This window comes from Watersipora subatra, chromosome 4, assembly GCF_963576615.1.
Source record: "Watersipora subatra chromosome 4, tzWatSuba1.1, whole genome shotgun sequence".
In the NCBI taxonomy this organism is placed as follows: Eukaryota; Metazoa; Bryozoa; class Gymnolaemata; order Cheilostomatida; family Watersiporidae; genus Watersipora; species Watersipora subatra.
This window is the reverse complement of record NC_088711.1, coordinates 4,643,356-4,662,395: the sequence shown is the minus strand read 5'-3', so window position 1 is coordinate 4,662,395 and position 19,040 is coordinate 4,643,356. Positions and strand designations below refer to the sequence as shown.

General features: G+C 35.1%; 3 protein-coding genes across 5 annotated transcripts in view; 2 read left to right on the top strand and 1 right to left on the bottom strand.

Annotated features, from left to right (window-relative positions):
- Positions 1-16,960, bottom strand: part of LOC137393846 (uncharacterized) — a 39,636-nt gene extending 22,676 nt beyond the window's left edge. Inside the window, exons 1-7 of the mRNA XM_068080556.1 lie at positions 16,766-16,960; positions 12,691-12,799; positions 11,761-11,973; positions 11,415-11,588; positions 10,675-10,866; positions 9,381-9,497; positions 7,661-7,723 (exon numbers count right to left, since the gene is read on the bottom strand). Coding sequence (XP_067936657.1) covers positions 7,661-7,723; positions 9,381-9,497; positions 10,675-10,866; positions 11,415-11,588; positions 11,761-11,973; positions 12,691-12,774 — 843 coding nt within the window. The 5' untranslated portion in view covers positions 12,775-12,799; positions 16,766-16,960. The remainder of the gene's footprint in view (positions 1-7,660; positions 7,724-9,380; positions 9,498-10,674; positions 10,867-11,414; positions 11,589-11,760; positions 11,974-12,690; positions 12,800-16,765) is intronic.
- LOC137395234 (tetraspanin-33-like) lies at positions 1,460-6,932 on the top strand. Of its 3 annotated transcripts, XR_010978465.1 has the most exons (7): positions 1,460-1,691; positions 1,775-1,984; positions 3,376-3,549; positions 4,587-4,772; positions 4,978-5,094; positions 6,104-6,242; positions 6,557-6,932. XR_010978465.1 is itself a non-coding variant. In XM_068082084.1 (6 exons), the coding sequence occupies exons 1-6, from the start codon at positions 1,545-1,547 to the stop codon at positions 6,173-6,175; spliced, it is 801 nt and encodes a 266-aa protein (XP_067938185.1). In that variant the 5' UTR covers positions 1,460-1,544; the 3' UTR covers positions 6,176-6,932. The 3 variants fall into 3 exon arrangements, 2 of the variants coding, with proteins under 2 accessions (XP_067938185.1, XP_067938182.1); XM_068082084.1 differs by having other exon boundaries at positions 3,481-3,549; positions 6,104-6,932; XM_068082081.1 differs by having other exon boundaries at positions 6,104-6,932.
- Positions 16,961-17,369: 409 nt separating the features above from the next.
- Positions 17,370-19,040, top strand: part of LOC137394930 (lipoxygenase homology domain-containing protein 1-like) — a 51,909-nt gene continuing 50,238 nt past the window's right edge. Inside the window, 2 exon segments of the mRNA XM_068081707.1 lie at positions 17,370-17,463; positions 18,762-18,915. Of these exon segments, the coding sequence (XP_067937808.1) occupies positions 18,762-18,915 (154 nt within the window). The 5' untranslated portion in view covers positions 17,370-17,463.

Genomic DNA, 19,040 nt, shown 5'->3' with positions numbered 1-19,040 from the left:
TTCCTTAAAGACACTCCAAAGCAATTTGGAAAACACTTATGTCCGTCTCGTAAGACATAGGTTTATAACCTGATGTATCACACCGAATACACCAAAATAAGCTGATGTATCACACCGAATACACCAAAATAAGCTGATGTACCACACCGAATATACCAAAATAAGCTGATGTACCACACCAAATACACCAGAATAAGCTGATGTATCACACCGAATACACTAAAATAAGCTGATGTATCACACCAAATACACCAAAATAAGCTGATGTACCACACCAAATACACCAGAATAAGCTGATGTATCACACCGAATATACCAGAATAAGCTGATGTATCACACCAAATACACCAGAATAAGCTGATGTATCACACCGAATACACTAAAATAAGCTGATGTATCACACCAAATACACCAAAATAAGCTGATGTACCACACCAAATACACCAGAATAAGCTGATGTATCACACCGAATATACCAGAATAAGCTGATGTATCACACCAAATACACCACAATAAGCTGATGTATCACACCGAATATACCAGAATAAGCTCATGTATCACACCGAATACACCAGCATAAGCTGATGTGAGTCCAGACTCACTCACCAGCAGAGTGAGTCCATACTAAGGACTTTTTTATTCCTAACCTGATAGCGAAATAATAGAAGACTGGAGGAGTTACTCTACCTATATTTATATTTATTGCTGTATGATGATGCAAGGGCTAATCGCTCGACACTTAAACTAAACCTACCAAAATGTATTCACAATTTAAAAATATTAATATATTAATAAAATATGGTAGATTAGTAAAACATGGTAGATTAGTAGAATATCATAGATTAGTAGAATATAGTAGATTAGTAGAATATAGTAGATTAGTAGAATATAGTAGATTAGTAGAATATAGTAGATTAGTAGAATATAGTAGATTAGTAGAATATAGTAAATTAGTAGAATATAGTAGATTAGTAGAATATGGTAGATTAGTAGAATATAGTAGATTAGTAGAATATAGTAGATTAGTAGAATATAGTAGATTAGTAGAATATAGTAGATTAGTAGAATATAGTAGAGTAGTAGAATGTAGCAGATTAGTAAATATAGTACAGTAAAGTAGTAGAATATAATAGATTAGTAGAATTTAGTAAATTAGTAGAATTTAGTAAATTAGTTTAAATATGGTTCCATGTTTGTGATTTAAACTGTTGAATCTCTCGCTAGCATATCAGGCTCACTGAACGTATTCTGAATATAATTGTAAAAGACCTTCTGTCTATGAATAGATCTATTGTTTGAACATTATTTTCACAAGTTTGAATATATTGCTAGTGGATTACTGTAGTTGGCATTAGCCTTGAGTATTGTTGCGTATGAATTAATAAAAACTCTCCGCTTAGCTACGGTCAGCATCACTTAACAAGTTTGTAGCAGTGCTAATGAATGGTGGTATAAAACACTAAGGTCTCACTGGACAAGCCTTTACAGTTCGGATTGCTTCGACCAACTTGCTAAAAAAGTAACTTGAGACTCTCACAGACATCATGAGTCAGCAGCCAGGAATGTTGAGAGGAAGAATAAGGCCTGGAAAAGGCCGTCTTGGAGATATCCATCGGACAAAAAAGAGAGATGAAACTTTTGTGAAACCGGGTATAAAGTGGCTGATGTTCAGCTTCAATCTACTGTTTTGTGTAAGTAGTGACAAGCGATGCATATGGTTTGATAGAGCCAACCAATGAGGAGTTATCATATCTCGAGGTTTTCCTCTTTTTAGATAATAAGCCTGGGATTAGCGGGAATCGGTGTCTGGTCTTATGTTGCTGGACTAGACTACAGAAAGTCAGCGGGAGATGACATAGCAGCAAGTTTTGATCTGCTCTTTAATGTCTCGGTATTGTTCATGATGTTTGGTGGACTCGTGTTTATGGTTTCTTTATTTGGATTACTTGGCTCCTTGAGAGAGAATATTTGCATTCTAAAAACGGTAAGTGATTGACTCTTAAATAGTCTAGTTACTTCCTAAATATGAAACATTTACAGGGTAGTAAACCTGTTTGTGCTCATACATATGTCTGTGCCATCTGCGACCTGATAGTCTAGAAAACCTGACCAGTGAACAGGAGGCTGGAGTTTGATTTTCAGAATAGGTTGGTTTACACTGCTTCCTCAAACTGGACATGTCTCATATCTCCAGTTTTTGAGGTTCTCTTGCCGCTGAGCTCAGACAAATTTAACTTAAATTGTTTGGGTAAACATGTTCTTAAAAGTAAAGTACAAGTACATTGCCTACACTTACATGTACAGTCTCGATGAATAGCAATTATCATACAAAGAAGTTTGAACAACAATTTTTTCTTTAGATGTTGTCCGTCACATAGTAGTTATTGCTCAACACATTGTCAGTAACACACCCATAATATTTTGTGCATCAACCATGTTTTGTGACAGTAGTAATGATTTTCTTGCTAGCACGCATACAAGCTGTTTAGCTTGCCATGACGGGTGTTCATACCAGCTGTTCAGCATTCTATAACGTGTGTTTATACCAGCTGTTCAGCATGCTATAACATGTGTTCGTACCAGCTGTTCAGCATGCTATAACATGTGTTTGTACCAGCTGTTTGGCTGAAACATGCTATACAATTGATTAAGGATGTATGAAGGGTGAAGGATATGAATCTGTTCAGCTTTGGTTTTCTCTGTCTCTACTGGGGTCTGAATTAACGATACTTCAAGGGAGATAAACCCTAATATTTAGTAACCCCGTAATGCTCTTATTAGACACTCAAAGATACCAGACTGATCAAGATTGTAATAGTCTAAACTATAGAGTTATCTTCCCCTAGAGTGATAACAACATTGAAGTTGAAGACACTGCTATCCCTCTAGGGGAAAGGGAAGATAACTCTATGGTCTAAACCTACAAGCTTCTCTCTCGGGTTTTTTGTACGTACTTATTACTAGACAGCAATAATATTGAGCACTTGACAATTCTCATACAACCATAGTAGTGGAATTACTATCAGTTTTATTTCATGTCTTGCACTAAGTTAGCACTAAGGCTAAACTAGTGCGCTTTCTCAAACTGCTCACTCCGTACTTTGTCATTTGATTTTACAAGTTATTGATTGGAACTGCATAAATAAAATTACTGCATAGCTATCAGATATTTCTATAGCTGGAATGTGGATAGGTACAATAGCAGGCGCAAGCATAAGTGTACCCATAGAAGCATATATAAATAATAGACATAGATACAGGTGTAATTACAGGCATAGATATAGCTATAGGTTTAAGTATTATGGCTATGTATAGTCATAGAAATACTCATACCATCGGTTAGTAATATTATGCGAACATAAAATCTCATTGTAGTATTTCAGTCTGCTACTTATACTGTTTCTGATGGAGATATTTTTGGCCATTGCTGTCTTCGCTCTCTCCGACTTTATCGAAAATAAATTGGAAAGTTATCTACAGGAAGAAGCTGTGGCAGGATATAGGGATGATCTAGATCAAGTGAATGTCGTCGACTGGTTTCAAGAAACGGTAAAGCCTAGTATAGAAACAATACTGTTTGGTATTGAAACAATAATATCCAATATAGATACAGTACTGTCTAATATAGATACAGTACTGTCTAATATAGATACGGTATTGTCTAATATAGATACGGTATTGTCTAATATAGATACGGTACTGTCTAATATAGATACAGTACTGTCTAATATAGATACGGTATTGTCTAATATAGATAGAGTACTGTCTAATATATGTACGGCATTGTCTAATACAGATTGGGTATTGTCTTGTATAAAACACTGCTGTTTGATATTGAAACGGTATTATTACAAGTAAAATGGTACTGCCCAGTATAAAAAAGTTGTATTTGCTGTAAGAACAATGATCACAAAGCAATGGCTATGGTGATTGTTGCTTCATATAAAGATTTATGATTCTATTCCATAACCTCTGTGCTACCGTAGACATTGGTATCACCAAAGCTAAAAACTGATAACCCTTTTTCTGATCTTAAAATAAAGGCAACCAATGGGAAGCGTGTTGTATCATTCCGAAGTTTAGGAGTAAAAGTTTTTGACTTTAATTCTGATGAGTGTAACAAAACACTAGCAATGCTATCGTAATCAATTTTATTTAATCTTTGCACGTAAAATCAGCTTCCTAAAAACCTTCTCTAACTTGAGTGGGAATATTCTAAGCATAGGTTGTGTTGCACGAGCAAAAGGATCCTTGTATATTTTTAGTTGGACATAGAAGTGACTTTCCAGAATCTTGGGAAAAAGTGTCAAACTTAACTATTAGTTTATTTTTAGTTTGAAAGCAATTCATCAAGGTCACCTAATTTTATTTCGATTTCTCAGGTCAAATCAATAATTTAAAAACTCTTATCAAATGTATTAAGCAGCGGTACAAAGCTTAAAAAGTTATACCATTTTAAACTATACATTCTTGTACATGTTTTAAGAACACTTATATTACATGGCAAATCAGTACTTACAGTGTATATGGTAATCAGTACCTATGTGGTATCACAAGTCAGTTAACTAACTGATGGAATCTTTCAGTTTGAATGCTGTGGAGTAGGAGATGGTGGCTGGAGAGAGTGGGAGTTAAACAAATACTTCAACTGCTCAAGTCCAGGGTTTGAGGCATGCTCTGTACCATACTCCTGCTGTAGAGATCCATATACATTTGATGCTGAGACTGTGAATACACGCTGTGGTTCAGGCATGCTCAGTCCTACTATTACAGTGAGTACAAAATTAAACAGGTACAAAAATATTGTTTCAGAGTGACAGTGAATTTATAAAAAAATTATCTTGCATGCCGATTTATTCTAATGATGCCGATGTCCAGAGTACATACCACTTAGAGCCTGGCAGTCACATGGTCTTATATCGACCAATCAGACATCACCTGCAATAATTGGTTTAACTACCAGTTCATTTTGCACAGGAAGCAGAAGCAAGTGAAACAATATATACTCTTGGATGTGTAGCAGCAGTCCGCCTAGCAATACAGGATAACATGTTTCTATTGGGTGGAATTGGAATAGCTATTATCATACCTCAGGTATGTAGGAGCGATTAATGGAATTCTTTGAAATTCTACAATTATTTCTACTGCTCATCAGTTTTCTAGTAATAATGTGTACAGAGAGAGTTAGTATCTCTACTTCTGTCTAGTAATAATGTGTACAGAGAGAGTTAGTGTCTCTACTTCTGGTCTAGTAATAATATGTACAGAGAGAGTTAATGTCTCGTTTTCTGCCAAGTGATTACCCATCAGTCACCTTGCTTCATTGTGTTCCTCACAATATAATTTTATGGCTTCTTTCTTTGACATCACTAGTAGATATTTATATCATCCCAAATACACGGTAGCGGACCTTACTGCTACCTATCCAATTCCGATTGATTTAATTGCCAAATCTGTCGAGTTTTAACAGAGGTGTTCATCACAGAACTTTGTCTATGGTTAAGTCTATGGTTAAGACCATATCAATTTTATTTTTAGTTTAGCATGCCATTGGTTTTCTGTTAATCTTTTTATTCTTCTCTTTGCTGACTTCTTTACTGACTCTCTGACTGACGTCTCTGTTGAATCCCTTGCTGACATCCTTGCTGATTTCCTTTCAGACTTCTTTGCTGCCTTCACTGCTGTCCTCTTTCCTGACTGTTTACTTATGTCGTTCCTGATTTCTTTGCTGATCTTTTTGCTACCATTGTTAGCCTTTTTGCTAGCCCTTTTTTAAACAACTAGAACTCGATAAGTAATTATATTGTTAAATATTGTTAAGTTTTAAAGTTGTTAGATCAATAGCTTTCTCTAACAGGCAAATGAAGTTTTTACAACAGCATCTAATATATCATGCACATTTCACCCTGGACAATACCGTAAAGAGAGCAATATATTTGTGCTGAAGTGTTGGAACTCTTGGTCAAGTTGTTTGCCATAAACAATGTTTTGTTGAGAATCTAACCTAAACAAGATACCCTACAACAGAAGCGATTTTATACAATTAGTTTACAAACTTGTATGGTTTTTAGTTTTTTTGATTGTGTATCTATTTACAATACAGTTGGTTGGGCTCTTCCTTGCCCGTATTCTCTGGGGACAAGTTGAAAGTCAAATAACTCGACAAACAGAATAGTTCAGGAAGGAGAAGAGAGATCTTTAAATACATTCCTGTTACTCTGCTCTCTACTCCCCGTTCTCCGGTAACACTTCTGATTTGCTCAATGTTAGATACTAATGCTGTCAACTTCAACTGTATGTATAAACACGATGTAGCCTTATAATGTACGTTGACCTTGGCACAAGATTTTGTCCAGTCACAGGTAAAGTTGTTATGTAAATTCTGTTTGACCTATCTCAGCAGAAATTGTACCACACGCACAGTGCCGTGTCATGATATCAGTTCAAATTTAAGTAACAACTTAAATTTTATTAGAGTTATGTAACAAATGCTTATACTGAATGATTTTTGATTGTTTATTGATTGTAAGCGTTCATAAAGAATGTTTATTGACAGCCAGTACGACCAAGACAGCTCAATATGACAAGTAAAACATTTTGCGAACATAGTTATGAAAAAGACAACTTTATTTGAATCTGGAATACTTCGTTCGCAGAATAATTGGTAATCGTTCAGCATGCTTGCGCAGTCAAAGATCAAAGGAAGTTGTCATAATAGCTATCTACATTTATATACACTATAGCCGCTATGGCAATACTTCTATGGTTCTTTACTTGTCTGTCATGAAATTGTCTTTTTCGTAACCATTTATGCAAAATGTGAAGATGTAATTGTTAATTTCATGTAATTATTATACATTTTATGAATTTTATTGAAATTTTTTGTAAGAACTGCTCCTAAACCTGGGAGCGATTGTGATAAGAATTAAACACCTGCCAGCTACCAGTTTCACTTTCAGAAGATATGAGCACTACAGAGCAAGAATTAACACTAGTCTAACTTGGGTGAACAAAGATATATGTGGCAGCCAAGTTCAAATGTTGAGCAAACCCAGCAAGCCTGTGAGCCATCAACAGCACAATACTGAACTGCAGCGGGGTATGTGCTTTATTGCACAATACAGAGCAAACACCAACACAGATCAGTGTACAAATCAGGAATGTTAGAGAGTATTCAGATAAAGACGATTGTTCAACTTCAGCAATAAAGGATATCACATGCATAAAGATAATACACTAGAAAACGTGACAGTAAAATACATGAATAATAAAAGACCAGAATATATTAGTTAGAAAGACTATCTAACAGCATTAATAGAAAACACAATGTGAAACATTCTTAAAGAGGTAACAGGAAAAAGATGATACTGTAAAATTATGTAAATGAAAAAGCAACAGTCATATTGTTGAATGATAGCAGACCAAAGGCAGGTCAAAACATGCACAATATACTTAACAAGAATTCATCTTTAACATTTCTAGAGTAGGCACCATCTTTCACAGGCACTGGCAGATGGATGTTCACCAAAGGTCAAACTATCATGCTTTATAATAGGCTGATATGAATATAGCTATTGATTTGACGATAAATGCATAGCTAGATCTCTCAATGAACCAGAAGGTGATGTTAGTTGAAAGGCCTTGACAGCTATGTCTATACATAACGATTTCTCTGCTGGTCTATCTGCTTGGCCAGTGTCCAGGCCAGACCGATACCAATGATCTACAACATATACGCACTTCATGTCACAAAAACTGGTTGCCCTCAGCTTATCGTAGGAGACAATTCTAAAGAAATCATTGTTAGATGTGACAATAGTAATAATTAGTATCAATGAATGACCCTCCAGTACAGGAGATGAGAATCCATACAGTTGTTAGGTGGCTCAATATTATAAGATCTGCGTAGAACTTCACCATTTCCAAAAATCAGCAGACGATTTGATATTGCAAACAGACAATTTGCGATATATATTGCGATACTTTTATGTAAAAAAAATGATAAATTTTTTTAAATATTTTTTTGTATATTTCAACTTGAAAGCAAACTGTTTCGTGTTCGTGATAATTAGAAACATTTATATCATGAATTCCCATGTGCATGGAAGGTCATGGAATGTGCTTATTATACCCATGGCATCGTCGTATGTGCCATGGGATCCAAAAAAAGGTTTTGCGGTATATGTGTGAATCATAATGGGACATTATAGGTAAAAAGATGCTTCTCAAAAATTACCATTAAAACTGGTTTGCACAAAAATCTCTGCAACCTGTTTTCTAGGAAATGCTTTTAAAACTAAATCAGAACTATTTAAAAGCCAAAACCCACACATCGCATATGAGCCAGGGTTTAGGCTAAAGCTATTGTCACATCTAAAGCTATTGAGATACTAAACACGAGTCCCACTACTGTCATAACAAATCCTTCAACAGGGTGAAGTTCTGTCATATTTCTTTATAGTAGTTGCTTCCACAGAACTTCCAATTTAGTGGTTGTGCTAGCACACACATACTTTAGAGTGTACAGTCATACCTCGACGTATGAGTTTATTGCGTTCTGGAACTGAGCTTGTATGTTAATCTACTCGAAGATAAAAGCATTATTTCCTATATCAAGTACCTATATACAAATTAATCTATTACCATTCTTGGAAAACATGTTTTTAATTGCTGTAATTCAGTACCAACCTACGCTAACAAATTCACAAATACCTATTTAGTTGTCAAAATCTGCAATAAACTGTAACATTACTATGTAATACTGGATGGAGTTTTTACCTGCGAGACAGACGTAGTGGGTAACGGCGGTCTAGCAGAGACCTGACAGCAACGTGCTCAGTACACTAAACTTTTGTGACGCTACGTAACAGAAACCTTGAATTTAATTTAGATGATTTCAGCTTACTAAACACACACTTCAAGCTAAGTTTTAATCTTTTACTAAACTCACCTTTATTTTGTCGTCTTGATTTTTTATTATCCGTTTTCTGTTTGACGCTTTTGCCTCGCGTTCACTATAACTCGTAGCCAACCTTTTAAAAACGTCTTTTAAGCTGATTCGAGGAGAAAGACCGAGCAATGTTGTTCTTGAAAATGGCCTCTCGCGTACTTAGCCACAAAGTGACCATTAAGAACAGAACTGACTCGTATCTCAAAGATTACTCGTATCTTAAGAAAGAAAAGTTTTTGAAATTCTACTAGTATCTCGGATCTCTCGTATGTTGGGGGCCCTCATATGTTGGGGCCCTCATATGTTGAAATATGACTGTAATGCAGTGCAAGCAGTGCAAGCACTGCAGATCAGCTGTTTGAGTCTCCACTTGTTGCAGTAATCACAGCATACATGTACATAGCATCTGATGGGTTTATTGCGAACCCACCTGAGGAAGGACAACTCCAATCGCGATCAGACCTACGATGAGCATGTTGTCTTCAGCAAACTTGAGCACAGCACCAATACAGCCCCTTGTATAAATATTTGGGGAAACATCCGACGCCTGAAAATATTGATACATAAACTAAGAATAAGCTTGAGAGACAGAGACGGAGAGAGAGACGGAGAGACAGAGACCTCTATCTAGTGCTGAGTGAGACAGAGCTAAATGCCACATTTGAATAAAGGAATCATGCGCAAATGCAAAGAATTCAATCTTCAAAGGAGAAATTACCTGCAATGTTTACTCTTTAAAGAAGGGTAATTTAATCAATAAAAATGTTCGCCCTTGATGATTTGAAATATTGAAGCTCTTTTAAAGCAATATTCAGTTTGCAATAAAATGAAATTGCCACTATTCATATTAATTCATTAGAATGGCTGCTTCGTCAACAAGAAGACTAAATCCGTAAAGTTAAACAAATGGGTTGATGACTGCGTATTGCTAAGTTCATCAACTGAAAACATCTACCACAAGAAAACTATGAGAAAAAATCAAACAACTTTGGAGTTGCAAAATAAAACTTAATATGAATTAACAATGACGGCTCCTGATGATAAACCTTTTGAAGTCTTCCGATCAGGTTGTAAACCAGCTCATGGACAAATCTGAAAACAATTGGTCGGATTTAGACCTTACTGACTTCATATCAGAATTTAGTTCTGATAATTCTGACGATTGATGTTCTCACACACACTTGTTCACTAAAACCACAGCAACCATGACAACAACTAAAGTATTCAAGGATATTGATGTTATCTACTCATTATTAGTTCCATTTTGTGGAGAATTTTCTACTGATTGCTTTTGATTGCGAGTTAATAGAGATCAAACAAACCATTTTTGAACTACGACCAAAATAGTGAACATAGAGCATAATTATTAATACTTTTTTCAAAACTTATTCACCCACAGGGAGGAGACAACTCTGAAAATAAATTTGCCCAACCAAAGGGTTGAAAAAGCATCAGAAAAACTCAATAATTAGGAATTGTTTGATAAATTAAAGAATAAAAAATTGTGATTCTCTTTTAGGGTTGACATTTTTTATAAAATTTATGAATGTTTAGAAGCTTGGTTCATAATCTTCACTCAAATAACTAACGGAAGAAAAGCATTAGGCAGACATACATACCAGCACCAAGTAGCAGACCAACAACCACCACATTCAGCAAGACAACGATCATCATTGTAGAGCATGCAACGGCAATTCCAGAGCATTCCATTAAAAACTGCTTACCGATAGAATAGGTTGGAGTGTGTCAGCACCACACCTGGTGTTTATCACCTCGCTATCATACTTGTACATAACCTCCTTCTGGCAGCAAGAGTATGGAACAGAGCAAGCCTCGAATCCTGGACTGGAACAGTTGAAGTACTTATTCATTTCCCAGTCTCTCCAGCCGTTGAATCCAACGCCGCAGCACTCAAACTGTCATCAGAAATCTCAATGTACGATCAGAAAATCTCAATGTACGATCAGAAAATCTCAATGTACGATCAGAAAATCTCAATGCACGATTAGAAAATGTAACGGCGAGTACAAATGTGACGTGAGCTTTCTGCCTTCTCCTTGAGTATCCAAATATTCCATAGCTTGTCTTCACATTTCGTGACTAGTAAGAGTAAGTGACTCTATTTACTTTAACAATGCTTATTTACAGATTATCACTGCATCAGTCGAATATTCTTGCATTTTTATTATTTCGCAAGTAAAGCTTTGGAGCACTAAGATGGAAAAAACAGGTTTTGTTGATGGTAAGGGTTCACATATCAAGGGCATTAAGAAAAATGAAGACACTAAAAATAAGATGTTAAGTCATTCTACAATCATAGCTGTGGTCCAGCATTAAAGGTGACCATATTCGTCATGGAGACATCCAAACGGGTAGAATTTGAATGAACTAAACTCTTAAAGTTATGGTTTTAAAATGGCTAAACGAAAGCTGTGAGAATCTCGGCGGCATGCCATATACTCACCGTCTCCTGAAACCAGTCTATGACATTCTGCTTATTTATGTCATCACGGTATTCTACGATGGCCTCATCTTGTAGCAGATCTTCTAACGCTGATTCAGCGCGTGTGGCCATGACGAGCACAGTGATAGAAATAGCCAATTCCACGAGAAACACTATCCCCACACAGATGGCAAACTGTAACAATCGCATGACGAGAAAATGTTAATGGAAGAGAACGAAAAGTTGTATTGCAAGTATGGAGTAAGAGGGTATAGAAAGCTTGAATTATGACAAGCATAAAAACAGTGAAACACCAGCAATAATTTCAAATGTAACATTTAAGGAACAGATAGTTTTCCAAACTGACCGTCTTTAGTAGGCAGATGTTCTCACGCAGAGCACCGAGCAATCCAAAAAAAGAGAGAATGAAGACGATGACACCGAAAACAATAAAAAGCAAAGCGAAGTCAAATATTAAGTCAAAGATGTCTGGTGGCATGTCATCTCCTTTGTTCTGGTTAAAGTCCTTAGTCAGCGTGTAGGCCCAGATTCCAATTCCGATCAGAGCCCAGCTTAGAAACTAGAAGAAACATAGAAACTGAGAATGTGACTTTATAACATATAGTACCATACAGTACCAGAACAAACTTAAATTTCTCCTAGTGACAAAAAACTGACTGTAGTTGGGTACATTGAGCAATAGGCATGAATAGCACAATATATACGAATAACAGAACATGAGAACAAGACAAGACCGCGCAGATAATTGGCATTTTATTACAACCAAACTTAGTCCTACCCATTATATGCCATGAAGCAAAGCTGTCATCTAAGAGAATGATGGTATAGATATAAAAACGCACAAAAATTTAAGTGTGATGCTTTCTTGTATCTTAGGTTATATAAGATGAATGGTTAAGTAAAGGTCCATATTCACCTTTTACAATATTATTCAGCTACTGTCAGTTTTATAATAATCCATGTCAGTTGCATCCGCATTCATAAGATTTTGTTGCTTTAAAAAGATTAAAAATGATAAACATCCCTTTGCACTGAACCATTTATTACTGCTCCGTTAACTTGGAGAGCGCAGTTGTTTCGGTCAATCTCACTCAGTCACTATTCTATGGTATATTATACATGAATGCATAAAGGTTAGTCAGCAAGCACAAAAATATATATTACATGTATAAATGTTTATTCGTACATACAGATCGAACCAGATGTTTGGTACTTGAAAGTATGTTGAACAATACTTTAGGTAGTACCAGATTACATCCATGATTTCATTACTTACCCAAAATAGTAAATTGAATGAAAACATAATCCATTTTATCCATGAGCTAACAAAGCTTTCTGGGACGTATGTGTCTCGAGCCATCCTTAGGCAGACCCGTCCAAATAATCTGAATTATAACGAAAAAAACAAAATGATGCATATAACTATGACACTATCGTATGTAACTACATAGCATATTGAAAAAAAGTGAATTCATTCATGTTATTCCAGTTTGAATTATTGCACTAGGCTATTTCTACACATTTGCAAAACATTATTTTAATGCCCAGTAATAGCGTAGTTCACGTTCTCGCTTTTAATCCATGCCAGAAAGAGATAAGACATATATCTTGTGATAAAATGAGACCAGATAATTATGCTGAATGGAATATTTACATTGCATTAGCAAAAGTGTTGGTAGTTCAGGTTAAAGAATAGAGAAAGCATAATATTATTATGCTTTATTCTTTATCTTGAGGTGTTGACTGATGTTCTAAAAAAAGAATCAAGAAGATTGACCAACCAGAAGCTGAGATATAGCCAGCCAAACATAGGTCTACCAAAAAACATAAGTGTTTTGGTAATCATCAATATATGACGTATGAAATCGACTTGTGTGCCATTGGTCAATTAAGCCAACTAATGCGCTCTCCTATAACAATCACGGCGTTTTAATTGGTTTAATCCCTGGAAGTATAGAACAATCAAATTGGGCCTAACAATCATTGCTCTGACAATTCCGAACCAGTCCCTCTGACGTGTAGATTAGTTTTAGCATAAAATAATTACACGCATCTATTATTTCGCAACATTTCGCTATCTTGCTAGTTCAGCTTAGTTTTGTTGTTCTCCCACTTAGCTTCCCTATTCAGACTCATCTTTAGCGTTGTTCAGATTTTTTTAACTATAGCTAATAAATGGAATCAATTAAATCAATCTCGGTTATCATTTGGAATTTTCCACAAATTATATTAGTTACAGCATTTATTCTATACGCAGTTATATTATTATTTTGTATAATATGCATTATGATTATTATATTAATCATAAAAAATAATCATAGATAAGATAATAAATCAATAGAAAAATCAAATCAAAAGTTATCGTTTTCTTTTCTTACAGCAAGAGCAGCACGGTCAAGTTATTCTTTTTAAGATTATGGCTGTAGTGAACTTACAGTCTGTTAATAATGACGATAATCATGAAAAACAACTGAATGCTGCATTAGATACACAGTAAAAAAAATGATGAATAAACAAAAAGTCACATTCCTATTTTTTATTCTAAACAAACTGCATATCGCGGATGTCGCAAATAGACTATACACGCGACGTTCGTTGAACAGAGGATCTTCGGAGCATATCCGTGGAGATCGAGTCAAATTTTGAAGCACAATAGTCAAAATCTGCTCTTCTGTTTTGAAAAATCATGGCGAGGGGTTGTGGGCAAATGCCTTTACCACACAATGTTTGCTTGATTTTTCTGAGAAACCAGAGCTAGTCTGTAAATTATTTACTATCGCGAGAAGCGTTTCACATCTCGTAGCCAAAACAATCATTATACGTAACGGCAGTAAGGGTGCGCAACTCCGGCACATGATCATTAATAAGTCGATTTCAAACGTCACAGTTTTCGGGATTTTCCTCTGATTCTTTATTAGGTAGACCGGTGTTTGGCTAGCTATATCTCAGCTTCTAGTGGGTCAATCTCCTTAATTCTTTTTTAGAACATCAGTCAACACCTCAAGATAACCAATAAAGCATAATAATATTATGCTTTCTCTATTCTTTAAATATCTACTGTCATCAATTCTGCACTTATTTCAATTTAATCTATGCAGATCCATTTGCATACACTATAGAAGACGACAACATCCGACTGAACAAGCATTTAAAAAAATGATCAGTCTGAGGTTTATTTAGTCCGGCTCGTTGTAAATAATTGTATGTTTTGCTTCGATTCCTTATACTTGCATATGTATTATAAGCACCAGTTTATAAAATACATACATTCACCATACAAATTGCATGGTAACCAACACAAACCTACTACAGTAATTAGTGAATTTCAAAACGCAAGATGCAACATGACTGCATAAGTAAGCCAAAATAGCCAGAAATAAACCATTGTTGGCACAGTCATTGACTGTTAATCTATATATATATATATTTCTCAAAGTATGTGTGTGTGTATATGTATGTGTATCCCTCCAGCTACAGCTATTATTAGAATAGCGTAGCTGGACAATGCTTTTGCAACGTCATGGCGTACCGTCATTAGAAGCCTAGCGCTTATTAACTAGCTTACTGGAATACGATTTTCCATTGGCAATGTGCCAGGCTAATAGCAAGTGGTAGGCAACTCCCATCACTTCTCATTTTTTTGTAAGCTGATTTTTAATACCTGGGCAACGCCGGGAGGCACAGCTACTATATATATATATAGATCTCAAAGTTTGTCATCATCTGTCAGTGTCTGTCCAACTATACCGATTGAAATCTAGTAATGAAAAATCTATATCGCAGAAGATTTGATCTCGAAACCACAAGGCGACAAGCTAACCCATTAAGCAACACGGGATGCAATGGATTTACTGGGCGATATGAGTCATTATCTGGGTTAAAATATGCATAAAGACTCTGTGTTATGCGCAACGTCACTAAAGCTTGTTCGCACGGTTCTTATTGGTAAGTTTAGCAATACGGATACTAACTTACTCAAACTAGCCAATTGCAACTACATTACCTGTTATAAGCTGCTTACACTGTTTATAAGCTGTTTTTTAATACCGATGCAACACCGGGAATTTGGCTAGTTGAACACTATTATAGTAGGTTGTGAATACTAGCTTTTCCAATTATTACTCATGTTTGAGTTTTCAGTGTTGAATAATTTGGTGCATGGCAATATGATAACAACAATTGCTCATCTTATATCTGCAGGTCACTGCATCTAAACAGAAGCTCATTCATTGTGATAAAAATAATTAAATCCCCAATCGCCAAAGATTCCTTAATTTTGGTTTAGAATTCGAACGGCAGGTTTTAACAGTTGAAGGTTACAGGTCTTGAAATTATTTAGTATAGTGTGTAAAGCACTACAACTTCATTGAAAATTGAGTTAAATCTTTCATAAAAGTAGTTAAATATCTCATGATTTCTTACAACTAAAACTACGCTGGTTCTGACAAAAGGAATATGAATGTCAGTAAGAACAAATGTTATCAACACCTAGAACAGATATATTTTGTTACTTGGTCCATGTTCAATTAGCAATCATGAAAAAATTGCTCTAGCGTTATTTTAAAAATAATTTTAGGCTAATCTACTAAGATAGAATCACACCATTAAGGTAGCCATTTCATCAGAACCATATTCCCTTTAATCTAGTCAACATTATGTCTGATGTACATCAACATTAATTAAAATTTTAATGAACACAATTGCCATAATAAAGAAAGGAATGAAACTAAAAAAACATTTGCATTATTATGATTATACTATATGACATGTTTGGTACATGAAATTTCCTATTAAATTTTGCATAATTGACGCAGGCAAAACAGGGAACAAGAAAAGGCAACAAACAGAATTAATGTCTTTGATTTATGGTATTGCATTTCATCTCATTTTTGTGAGAATATAGCTTGATGTTCCTCCCAAACGCTCATCATGGTCCCAAGCATCATTGGCATGCTACACTTGCCCTCCCACTACTTATATTTTTTTATAATTCAGTAAAACCTTGTGACCAGTTTTTTTTATGTATGAGCCTGGTAGACATAGCAGTGAGATTTTTTTTCAATGTGGTAGCAGCCATAACTTAGTACATTGTAGTAAAATCTCACAACAAGGCTAAATTATTCTTATGTGTATATATGCTTGGTAGGTGTAGCAGTAAGGAAATTTGTTTTCCTTAATGCATGAGCTCTAATATGTGATAACTCGGTGGTGCATAGTAAATACTGATTACAAAATAAAATTTCTTTCAGCCTAGCTTAGAGCAAGTTTAGCGTTAAAAGAGTAAAAACTGAAACCGGAGTGTGCATTTTTTCGGAGTTATATCGAAATTGTTGGATACTGTTAGGTCTGACCTTGATGTGCCAACGGTCAGTCCCAAATACTCTGGTATATTGTTACCAATATATGAATAAAAAAAGTCATTAACGACCGAGTAACTTGGATCAATTTATGAATTGGTTAGTTTAAAAACGTTTAAAACATTATTTACAGTTCGAATGTCAAGCGAGTAGTGAGGTAGCCAACTGTGAATTATTATCACTCGCGTATATATTTAGGTCTATTTAAAACCGGAAGCGAAACTGCGCAACCAGCGACGGGTGTTCAAAGAGAAAACTGATTTGCGTAGTTTAGTATTTAACTAAACTACGCAAATATGGTTTATCATTTATTACAAACAATGTTTGTAGAGTGCATTTAATTTTATTTTAAAAATCTGCATTTACTTTTGAGCAAAATTAACGTCACGAAAACAAAAGGACAATACTTCAAGCTATAATCAAAATAGGTGAAAATAACATTACAATGCGCTTGGTAAGAAAATTGGTGAATCGCTCATGCGATTTTTACGATACGACGCTAAAGACTTACAAGGCCGCCCGAAGACGGTCGTCCGGATGCAATGGTTGCATAGCGACCTTGGCATTCGAGCATAAATACTACGTTATATAGAACATCGTGGTTAAACAAACTTCATGCGGTGCATTAAATAATGGACGGGTTATTAACAATACTCAACAAAGTGTTTGTGATCTGAATTTATATCTAAAAGGTATATTTTTTACAGTTCAGTTTCACAGTATCAGTTTTGTGGTTTAACCAACTTAAGTGAGGGTGAAATCCTTTAGATTTATTTAGATAAATCTGAAGGATTTCTCACATGTCTCACATCTAAATGATTTCTCACATGTTTTATTACAGACCGTATGCAACCGATAGACGCTATATTATATGACTGTTGTAATTATGAATCTACTTAATTTTTTGGCATACAAAACATCAGGTTGTGCTTTAATGTTTTGAAAAATACGGTGGGCTTTTCTATTTAACAAATCTAAATTTCGGTTAATCGTTACGAACATTGCGTGGCTTCGCTTGGTCTGTAAGCTTCATCGGCTGCCTTTGAACATGATTAACAATTCACAGATTGATTTTGCAGATTCTATATTGTCAATTATATAGAAGCGCGTTTAATTTTCTACTTTATCAGATACATAAGAATGACAACCTTGTGCGTGTACTGAGAAAAACATCAACTCCTCAACTTACAGTTTTAAAAAAATATTCGATTTAGAAAACATAAACACCATTTGCATTAGATATAGCGTTTTAGTATTTAGTCATATGCAGTACTTAATGGTTGTTTATTGCATTTATTGGCTATTTTTGTTATGTATATACATGTTCCTTATTACAGTTTTGTTGTCGCGAAGGTTTTAGCCTCAGTGTCCCTCCTCACATTTTGTTTAGTCAAAGTTGTAGATTTCTTGCGTATCTTACATCTCACTGCTTTTATTTTCATAAAGTAGTTGTATCAAGTGAAATAAATAGTTTTTATTCTATCATGTTTAGACTTGCTTGTGATTTTGCTTCTTCGTGATATCGATGACAATGCGATAGTAACTTCTACATACTTTTACTGTTCAAGGCGTAAGACAATGTTTAATCGTTCCTCAACCCAAAGCAATGCGAATGGTGATGTTTTGTGTAACCATTATTATTGCTGTTATAATTTGCTTTGCCCAAATAAAGTCATCGAAATGAAGACATTTCCATATCTGATAAGAAAATCAATTATTTTATGTTAGCCTATTACCAGCAACCTATGACAGAAATTTTGCTTACAATTTGATTTAAAAGTTTAATACAGATAGCTAATGCTGTTTTATTTTTAAATTATTTTAAACAATGATCTTCCCAATTGTTTGGCTTAAGTCTATCTTTTTGTATTTGTGTAAGATTTCTTCAAATAGTTCAGCTTGACCATTGCTACCTTTTGCTACTAGTTTTGAGTTATAGTTAAATGGATTATGTTTGTTTTTTAACGTTTCAATCTGTTATGAATTACAGATGGCGGCAGGTGACTCTTACATGCCTCTCTCCGATTCTCTTGGGGTTCAGCTCTGCTTGAGAAATAGTATTTACAATGGTGCTTCTACTCACTTTACTCCACCCACTCATCAGTACGCTTCTCCACCTGCTGTGAGGTCACGACCTAGATCAGGTATCTAAGCTATAGAATTCTTAAACGATTGCTACTTATAATACAAGATGTTCTGTATGCTCTCTTTAAAACTATTTCACCTACCAGCATTAAGTCATAAATTCTTTGTTATGATATAGGGTAAG